This window comes from Psammomys obesus, unplaced genomic scaffold (genome assembly GCF_907164565.1).
Source record: "Psammomys obesus unplaced genomic scaffold, mPsaObe1.curated_primary_1811, whole genome shotgun sequence".
Classification (NCBI taxonomy): domain Eukaryota; kingdom Metazoa; phylum Chordata; class Mammalia; order Rodentia; family Muridae; genus Psammomys; species Psammomys obesus.
Window position 1 is genome coordinate 7,843,273 of NW_026596149.1, and position 11,028 is coordinate 7,854,300.

Below are 11,028 nucleotides of genomic sequence, written 5' to 3' on the forward strand. Positions count from 1 at the left end.
AATCTGGACCCATGTCCAGTGTCCCCCAAAGCTATGTCCTGAATAATTTTACCACTTCTCATCCCTTGTTAATTACTCTAAATTATTGCTTTATGGGATATCTTATGCCACTTGTAAAGTATCTAATTCTAGTTATCCAAGCAAGACTGTAGAGAATGCAGAACCCATTGTCCAAAGAGATTAAGTGCCAGGCTTCTTTCTCCTAGATGGTTTATTTCCATCTCTTCAATTTCACTGATACCTGAAATTTTCAGCATGTAATAGTAAATCTGAGGGTAGTTGATAGCAATAGAGAATTTTCTACATAGAAGCTTGACAGGCTGAAACAGCACCTATTCATCTGTCACCAATCCGCCACTGATAGTTTCTGTCCTGATGATTATGAACGCTGAGCCTTACTTTCAGCATATGTGTGTCCACTGGGTCCATGAACTGTAAGGCAGGACTCATCAACTTGATTTAGCTTGTCAAGAAGAAAGTGGTTTACAGGTTAGACCTTGAAGGAAACTGCAAGTCAATACCACCTGAGACTATTTGTGAGGAAACGTGCCTTGGGAATTAAACAAAAAATCCTGCAAGTTTTAGTATTAAAAGAAGAAAAGCTGTCAGACCACTAGGAGGAAGAAGCCAGAGAAGGGACTGCAGTCAGGGACAGAGGTGAAAGCTCAGCTTGTCCTTCTGTAGTTTCTTACACGCATAGGGTGTAGGCCGCTGTAACAAAGTGCCGCGAGCCAGTCAGCTTATACACAACAAAAATTCTCACAGCTTTGGATCTGTAAGGTTCAAGACAGGTAGTTTCAGCATCAGGTGCCCATGACCTTCTGCTTCAGAGAAGGAGATCCTGCCCTGCTGTGCCAGATGTGTCCTGCAGTCGTAGGGAGTGGGAGCGCATTCTCAGAACTCCTTCACAAGAACACCAATTCCATCCACAGAGGCCGCACTCTCATAACACAGTCAACCTGGAGCTAAGATGTCAGCATAGGAATTTGGAGGAAGAACGGCTAGAACATAGTTGACAGAGATATGGCATGTATATAAAGTGTACATACATGTTTCCATTTCCAGCTTGACCCAGGAGATCTATGGGCACAGTTTGTTCTGAGTTTTGGGAAATTATTGTGTATCCTTGTAGCCTCTATTTCTATGAAACAGATATTATTATAGGTATTGTGAAGCTGTACATACTAATAAAACAAACCCTTCTACCCAGGCTGTGAAAATGTGCTGGATACATGTGGGAAAGTCAGATTTTTAAAAGCATTTTCTGTGCTTTCTTGGGAAAGTCAAAACAGATTTGGGCGCCCCTGAAAAATGAGTGCCCTGAAAACTCGGATTTTATCATTCTTTTTAGATTCTTCTTTTGTAAATATATATATATATATATATATGTGTGTGTGTATACATATATGTGTATATATATAGTATACATATATATATATAGTCTATACAAAAAAAAATATATATATATAGTCTATACAAAATAAGACCAAATGTGTCAAAAATAATAGTTAAAAATAAAAATGTCATTGGAAATGGTCTTTCTATTGTTCTCCCATAAGATTCTTTAAAGAGAACAATAAACATTAGATTTGATGCAAGAAATCAGGAATTTTTTTTTTTTTTTTTTTGGCCTGGATCTTCATTATCAGTTTGAAAACATTCATTTAACTAGCCAAAATCTTTGAGGGAAAGACTTGAGGATTATTTTTAATGCTCATAATAAGGAAGTGTTTAGATATTTGATATTTCAGAATTATTTCATATTGTCATACAGTTCATTAAGCCTGTTAACAAAAATCATTGAGAGAGCAGAATTAAGCCTACCATGTGATTCTAAGGTAAAAGATGTAGGAAGTCTTTGGGGCGGGGGTGGGCATTTAGAAGCGGTTACTTAAGGCACTTGGGCAGCAGAGGCAAGCTGACCTCTGTGAGTTCAAGGCTAGCCTGCTCTTTACCACAAGTTCCCAGACCTGACTCAACAATGAAGGAGCAGAAGGAGAAAGAAAAAAAAAAGAGAGAGAAGGAGAAGAAGGAGGAGAAAGGAGGAGAAGGAGGAAGAGAAAGGAAGAAGAGGTTAAGGAGCAGAAAAAGATGTAGACAATAGAGCACAGGCCTGGAGTAAAATATTAACTAAGGCCGTCCAAGGAAAGGTCAAGACGAATTTGTCAGGAAGGTTGTACTTGGTAGCAAGCCGCCTGAGGCACACTAGCTTAACACACCCCTTCCCTTCAGTAGAACTCACAAGAAGCTAAGCTGTGTTCTGTCAGTAGCCGGGGCTAGTGCTTGCTCAGCCCTTCATCTGCTTCTGTGAGCATCACTGTAGCAGAGAGGCAGCTTATGGAAACAAAGAGCGCCTGTTCTCGGCTGACATTTCTGTGGTGGGGGAGGGTTCTATGGCCACACCAGACTTCAGTGTGTGCATATGAGGTTACTCCTGCTCAACGCTGGGAAGGCAGGGGCTGTGGCAGGAGCCTCCAGTGATCAACCCAGGAATCAACGGGAGCTTCTTTTTTCTTTTTTTTTTATGGAAAACATTGTTTACTATTATTATTATTATTATTATTGTCATTATTATTATTTACAATTTATTCACTTTATATTCAAATTGTAGGCCCCTCTCTCATCTCCTCCTGGTCCCACCCTCTCTTTCTGTCCCTTCCCAATCAATTTTCCCTAGTCCATTGATGATGGGGAAGTCCTCATGTCTCCTCTGGGTTCTCTCTTTTTTTATTTTTTATTTTTATTAATTACAGTTTATTCACTTTGAATCCCCCTCGTAGCTCCCTCCCACCTCCCCTCCCCATCCTACCCTCCCTCCCCCTTCTCTACCCATGTCGCTCCCCAAGTCCACTGATGGGGGAGGTCCTCCTCCCCTTCCTTCTGATCCTAGTCTATCAGGTCTCCTCAGTAGTTTCTTGTTAAATCAGTCTGATGACACAACAGAACTCCTTCACTCCATGTTACTACAGCTTCATGTTTTGTAAGAGCCAAAATGACTCCATTTCTTTCTTTATAAAATGAGAGCTTAATTGTCCTGAGGACATGCTATATACCAGACACAGTGGTTCAGCTGTATCATACCGTTGCGCTTGGTGAAACAAGAGCCTGGAAGAATCACAGTTAAACCCTATAAAACCAGAATTTCTTCCACTCGTCTTAGCCTTCTTCCCACAAATAAAAAATAAATCAGCAGTGACACTTTTCATACAACACAAGGGAAAAAAAAAGAGGAAGAGTATTTTTAGGTGTGAGACTGAAAAACCTAGCATGTTTTCAGGGTGATAACACAGGCCAGTCTATCAAAACTCAGAAACTATAGGCTGGTAATGGTAAGAAACGCTGGAAGGAGTTGTGTTCCTTGAAGTCGTAGTTGCCCTGGTTCAAAAATTACCCTCCATCTGTGCTCCGAATATGGTAGGGCACAACATAAAAGACATGAAAGTAGTGGGGTGTCTTGCTGGAAACAGAGAGGGGTTCAGCAGGGGAGAGACGGGTAAAAGAGAATAATGGGGAGAGATGACCAAAGTATATTATGTATGTCTGAACTTGTGAGAGAATCAAACCAATTATCCAAAAATTGACGACAGTTGAACCTAGGCCTACATTGCATTGAAATGTGGAACTGTACCTTATTCATCTTTATATTCCCATCTTCTAGCACAGTTATTAGTTACCCAGCAATTACTGGCTTCACATGGGAATCTGTCAGTAATGTCTTATTTCCAAGATTTCTTTCCAAGTGAAGCTTAAATACTGTGTTGTCAGTTTTTTGCTTTATGTTTGTTTGTTTGTTCGTTTTTGTATGTGTGTGTATGTTATAAGAACTAGAAGTACAGTTTAATGGGCATACAAAAGAGGACCTAAGTAATGACAAGTTGTACTTCACAGGTTCAATGATTTTGAGGTGGTTCCCTCCGCCCTCTGCAGTCGTGACTACCTGGAGGTTTTTGATGGTATCAGCATTGGAAATAAGTCATTTGGAAAGAGGTGTGGTTCCACCGTTCCACAAACTATTAAGAGCACCAATAACAGCCTGACCCTGCTCTTCAAGACAGATTCTTCTCAAACAGCAAGAGGTTGGAAAGTATATTTCCGAGAGACAATAGGTGAGCATTTGAGACATGAAAGTCTTTTTTCTTTGACTCCTGTTTTTCTGCTTTATTTAATTTTTCCCCAGCATTTTCATTTAAACATAGATGGGCTCCAAACAAAAGGCCTCATTGGTTCTGGTCGCTTTGTTCTTAGAGAGCTAAAGAGTCTTGGGAATTTTAAGCAATGATTTTATGATTGTAAAAACGGAACGCTTCTGTGGGCTGGCTAGAGTAGTGATCAAGAGCAGGCAACCGAGTTCATGTCAGAGACTGTCTTCTCCTCTTACTAGGGAACCCACATGGAGACTGACTTTCCCTATCATTGGACTAGAGGAAAGAGATAAGGAAGAAAAAGGGAGGGACTGGGACAAGATGCAGGAGGGGACTACAACCGAGATACAAAGTGAATAAATTTCAAAAATAGATAGATGATAGATAGATAGATAGATAGATAGATAGATAGATAGATAGATAAATGCACTCTTCAAGAACCAAATAACCCAGGAAAAGAAGAACTTAGCATAGAAGTCCTGATAGAAAATGGCCAAGATTCTACCTACCACAAGTGGGAATAGAAGTAGAGAAAGGATCAAAGTACCAAAGGACTTTAGAAGTCCAAATGCCTCAGAAATGTTGTATTTGGAGCTTGAAGGGCTACTACTAGGGAAGGTAAGTTGAGAATGAGGTCATATGGGCAACCTCAGTCCATGTTTTTCAGGAAGATTGCAATATTAAGTTTAGCACATTCAGGCTGGTAGACCTGTCAGACACATGTATCTAGGAGATGGTTGCAAAGGCACTTGGGCTGGAGAGGGCGGTCTCAGGGTCCTGTGCGATGGCAGCACTGGCTAAGTGCGAGGATCAACTGAAAGCAACAGCCCAGTCTATTGCCAGTCACATGAACAATGATTCTCTACCTAAGACTAGCACAGGGCACCAGTCACTTACAATAAAGAGCAATTAATCAGCTCCCTGGTTATACTAATGCCATCCATTGTCTAATTTTTATTTGACTCTGGGAAGTATTTTGATTTTTCTTTGAATATTGATGTGATTAATCTGAGATCTGATGGATCCTCAAGAAAAGCCCGTACTCTGAGACTATTAAGAAAACTGTGAGGAATTTTCCACAATAAATAATCTGGGCCCTTTTTCCAGGGCTTTTTCTTTGCCCATGGCCTCATTTACCCCCATCTCTGTGACATAAAAACAACTCTTTAAACATCACTTAGTTTTCTGTGTTACGCTTTTCTGAATTTATTTTTAAAGAGTCTATTTGTGTGAGCGTGTCCACATGCACGTGTCTGTATGAGTATAGATGACATGTGTGTGCAGATGTCCACAGAGGCCAGAAGAAGGTGCCTGGAGCTGTAGTTATGGATGTCTGTGAGCTGCACCATGTGTGTGCTGGGATCCAAAGTTTGGTTCTTATGATTGAGCACCAAGAGATCTTGACTGCCAAGCCATTTCTCCAGACTCATTAAGACGTTTCTGGAGGGGAGTTATCAGGCAGGCATTAGTGTTTCATAAGCTCCTTATGCATTGTAGAGGTCATGACAGTTGTACTAGAAAAGTGTCTTGCCACCTACCCTTCCTAGCTGTTATGACAATAATTTGAAAGCAAGTCTCACAGGACACAGTGTGGTCTTTCTAGATCAGTATAAGTAAAACAATATGGAAAACACAGGAGGCTATTTTAAAAGAAAAGCCCACATTGCTTCAGATACTTCAATTTTGCAAAAAGGCTCTCATGTATTAGACTGCCACTGTGCTTCAGATGAAGGATTTTACCACTTTCTCATCTGTATAGATGCCATTGTCCACTTGAAGATTAAAAAAAATTAAATTTATTAATTGTTCTTTTCAGTGAGAACTCAAGTATTATAATTTTTAATTGGGTCTTACAAAATTTTTTAGTTCACACAACTAAATGTCCTGGATGGTCTAAAGTTTCAAGCTTGTTGCTTTGTATGAGGAAAAGATGGAGTAACAAATGCTAGGGGTTCTGGAATCTTTTCATTACAGAGTTGACAAAAAAAAATCAACAACAACAACAACAAACCCCAAAAAGTCAGACTTGGCTAATAGCATACACTGTCCCCTTTCATTTCATCCATTTAAGCCATGCATCTTTTCTGTTAGGAAATAGCTACTCTGAGAACCAGACTAACTGCTCATTTCCAAGGCATCTGGAAAATAACACCTTCCCTGGGTGAATAATTGATGTAAAAAGGACAGTGCTGTAGCCCTTGACATTTTTGTTTAGTTTTATATCAACTATATCTCTAACTACAGTTTTTGTAGCTTTGCTGTTTATACAGTTGGCAATAATGTCTGCACATCTGCTTTAACTTTTCAAAAGTCTGTAAACTCAGCTTATGTGTCTAAGTGACAGTTACTGCAGCGTCCCCTTGAGCATTTGCTATGTTTGTGTTTTCATTGATGGAGAGAATTTGGGAGAAATATTAACAGTGGACAATTGGTAAATAGATAGTGAAGTTGAGTCTTCTTTCTTTTGTGAACCTTCTGCTCAGTGAGGGAATAAGCGAAGGCAAAACCAGCACCCAGAGCTGGCACATAACCACAACATAAAAATTTCTCATATTTCCAGTGAATGTCACTTCAGCACAATTTTAGTATATAATACTGGACTTGGCCCAATAAGGATTCTAGGAATTGAAATCAATAAATGGAAATCAGAAGAGGGAGAAAACAGGGAACAGGACAGGAGCTTATCACAGAGGGCCTCTGACGGACTCTACCTAGCAGGGTATCAAAACACATGCTGAGACTCATAGCCAAACTTTGGGCAGAGTTCAGGGAATCTTATGAAAGAAGGGGGAGATAGAAAGACCTGGAGGGAATAGGAGCTCCACAAGAAGAGCAACAGAACTGAAAAATCTGGGCCCAGAGGTCTTTTCTGAGACTGATACTCCAACCAAGGATCATGCATTGAGATAACTTAGAACCCCTGCACAGATGTAGCCCATGGCAGTTCAGTGTCCAAGCAGGTTCTCCAAAATAGGAACAGGGCCCATCTCTGACATGAACTTATGGGCTGGCTCTTTGATCACCTCCATCTGAGGGGGGGATCAGCCTTTCCAGTCCACAGAAGAAGACAATGCAGCCACTCCTGATGAGACCTTATAGACTAGGGTCAGATGGGAGGGGAGGAGGACCTCCCCTATCAGTGGACTGGGGAAGGGGTGTAGGAGAAGAAGCAAGAGGGAGCATGGGATTGGGAAGGGGTGGGGGAGGGGCCTACAGCTGTGATACAAAGTGAATAAAGTGTAATTAATAAAAAAATTTAAAAAATAAAAATAAAATAAAAACCCTCAAAAAAAAGAATAGATACGTATTTATATTTGACATGTTTATGACAAAATAGTATATAACTTTCATATATTTTATTTAATATTCACATGTTATGGAATATATGTTACAATATGTGATATTTAAAGACATCTGAGTTACTTATTAAACATTTATATAATAACAAAATTTTACTTTAAATATAATTTATGCAATTTATTATATAATTGTAAATATAATGAGTATATGTGTTGTGCAGATGTGAATATATGTGGTAAAAAAATAAACAAACCACTTTTTAGGTGTTGATAGAGAAATGTCACATCTGTCCTGCTGGATTTGCATGGCATTAAGGTGAGGGCCCAGCACAGCTAAGGGAGCATATCTATATTGTAATAAATGATAATAAATCTGTACAACCAAAATTAGTAGCTCTAAGTTATGGGCTTCAATTTAGTAAATGTTCTTACCTTAGGGCTCTGACAAAATGAAGGAACTTAATATTTTGTTCTGGTGAACCCTGGCTGGTAGACTTGTCAGGCAGTCCAGTTCAGAAGAGGGAGAAGCAGATCACAAGGGAATTAAGTGGCCCTGTCAAGGACACTCAGCACGTTCTTAGCACTGCCACCGGGGTAGTGAGAGTTTAAAAATCAACACTACATTCAGTAGGAAATAACGCATTAATGAAAACTAAACAATTCCATTTCTTTCTTTAAGTTATTATTATAGAACTATTGTTTGCTGTGTCTGATATTTATAAATTCCACCTCTTACATCACCATCTGCCTTATGATATCTAAATAACACCCGACTACTAACCTTCATTTCTTTAAATAGAATGCTCTCCATTTTTTAGACTTTTGCTTATGTAAGTGCCAATTTTCAGTAAAAATCGTACTTGAAATAAGGAATATGCTAATTAACATGTCCTGACTTTTACAAATTAATGAATGTGTTCTACCTGCTGATATACCATCTCAATACTCAGAGATTCAAAGCTTTTAAGTACTAGACCTGGCATCATTGGTTGTTTCAAAAGAATCATTTCTCTACTATGAGACTACCTGTTACACTAACTTAGTCACTATTTTAGATCTTTTGGTGAAATTTTTACTGCTGTTCTGCTGAAATATGTAGTTAAATATGGCTTGAAAGTTTAAGAGATTGCCTTTGAAAATACGCTAACACTCAGGGCTAAAAGTCATTTTGCTAATATTTATGTGTATATATACATGTATGTACATGCTCATATACACATGTGATTTTATAAGGCAATCACTTTATGAATAAAAATAGATTGAATTAAAAAAATAGCTTCCTAATCCCATACTAGAAGGCAAAGACCATCTAATAACTATTTGTGGTCTATGTATCCCTTTATTGTTTTTGCAATATTCCCTAGCAACGTATTATGTATGGAGTGATTTTAAAGACACAAAGGTGAGTTTAGCAAGGTCCTATGCTTGAAAAACTGTACTCTGTAAGTAAACATCTCCTTAAATTCAGTATGATAACTCTCTTTAACGATGGCAGTCCTGAATCCTAGTGTAAACTTTGGAGTAGCAGACCCAGTTTATAATCCTAACAGTTTTGGCCTTGGATAATGTGCTTTGCTGTGCTGCCTTGGTTTTCTAATCTATACAATGGCCACACTCATATTAACACTTTATAGGGCTGTAGTGTTGATTAAATTAGAAAATTATCTGTATTCATTTGACAGCAAGAAGTCTCAGCTCCAACTAGTAGTTTTGTCTTGGAAGGTTGAGAGAGGCATTCACTGGGACCCATACATTCTGTGAAGAAGAACAATCCTGCATAGCTCATATCATTGTGCAATAACTTTTGAAAACACTTTAACTATAATTTCCATTTTTTTTCCTGATTTTAGAATAATAGGTAGAGCTTTCTGTTGGACTCAAAAGGCACTTGGTTAAAAACTCTAATTTTGTGTGTGCACATAAATTTTACATGGCGTATTTGTTGACCCTTTTATCTCCAACCTATCTCTATTCTGAAGAATTTATTTGGTGTTTGGCTTTTTCTTCCAATTGGGCAATTTCAAATTTAATATATTTATGTGCAACAAAATTACTGATATCTGATTTCATTCAGCCTCTGTGTTCTTTTCCATCAGCCATCTTTCTTGCCTTTAAAAGCTTCATTGCATTTTATCTTTCATGTATTGTTTGTGTATGTGTCTGAGGATGGAGTATCATAGCGCACAGAATGTCGGAGGAGAAAGCTGCAGGAGTCCTCTCACTGTGTGGGTTCCAGGGATTGAACCCTGGTCTTCAGGCTTGGTGGCAAGTGTTTTTGTCTGCTGAATCATCTTTCTAGCTCCTTTTCTTTGATTCTTAAAAAAAATGTTATCACTTTCTATAAATCTTCTTGTTATGCTCTTATGCACACAATCTGTTATTCACTTTAAGTCTTACCTTATAGATTACATCATTCACCTGATGCTTTGAATTGATATGGTGCTTACATACAGACCCAAGGACAGCTCATAGAATTCATCTCCATGAGTAGAGTAAGGAGTGAGTGACAGAAGCTAGCTTCGTTTTCCTAGAGTGGCATGCCTGGCCAAGCCTCCTTTTTTTTTTTTTTTTTCCTGGATCTAAGGCTGCAGCAAAATTAATGCAAACCTGTTCTTAGGCTGCTACCTAGTGTTGACAAATCAGAGGTGACTGCACCAAACAGACAAAACTGATCTCTGAGCCTGTGTTGATGTGTACAGCAACCTGTCCTTATGGGGATCCTGCTGGTCTTGGCAAACATTGACCACACAAAGGAGGACTCGCCATGCTGCCACTGGCACATATGATAGTCAAGCAGTAGCTTTTGTGGGCTGTAGTTACTCAACTCAGAGTTGAAGGACTAGTCTCCCGACGTCATCCATGACTCACAGTAACCTAATTTAAAATGAACATCTTTACCATTTTAAATAATCAGTGCAAGGAACTTAGAACATACCCAAATATTCCATTTTCTTACAGATGATGTATTTTTCAGCCTTTTCCCTCTTGCGCATTGCTAGGATATAGAAATGTTATTGATTTTCACCTCCTGTCATACATCCTTGGTTTTTGACTGACTGGATTCTCAGATCTACAAGTGTATTTGTAGATTCCTTGGAATTTTTCTTTGAGGAGAACAAGCATCTGTAAACAGTGATATCTGTATTTCTTCCTTTCCATGCTTTCTTCCCTTTGAGTATTAATGAGCAGAGCTTTAACAGTGTTGAGTAAGGGCAGTAAGAAAAACATCATTCCTTGTTCCTGATCTGGAGGACTGCTTTAACTGTTTACCATTAAGTTTACCATTAGTGGCTGGCAATGGCTCAGTCATCAAAGTGCTTGCCATGCAAGTGTACAGACTCGAGTTGCAATCACCAGCACCAGGGTAAAAAGCCAAGCACAGAGCTGTGGGCCTGGAATCTCAGTGCGGGATATAGACAGCAAGATTCCTAGTGTTAGCGAGCCCAGGTCAGCGAGAGGCTCGGTCTCAAAATTCAATATGGAGAACAACCGAGAAAGACACTGGCTGTCAGACACTTGCCTTCAGTGGCATGAATACACACACACACACACACACACACACACACACACACACACACACACACACA

The 11,028-nt window shown here is 39.1% G+C and overlaps 1 protein-coding gene across 2 annotated transcripts in view; it reads left to right on the forward strand.

Moving 5' to 3' along the window:
• Cubn (cubilin) overlaps nucleotides 1-11,028 on the forward strand; it is a 226,607-nt gene that overhangs the window by 195,007 nt on the left and 20,572 nt on the right. For both annotated transcript variants that reach the window (XM_055593908.1, XM_055593909.1), the window contains one exon: nucleotides 3,889-4,106. In XM_055593908.1, the coding sequence (XP_055449883.1) occupies nucleotides 3,889-4,106 (218 nt within the window). The remainder of the gene's footprint in view (nucleotides 1-3,888; nucleotides 4,107-11,028) is intronic.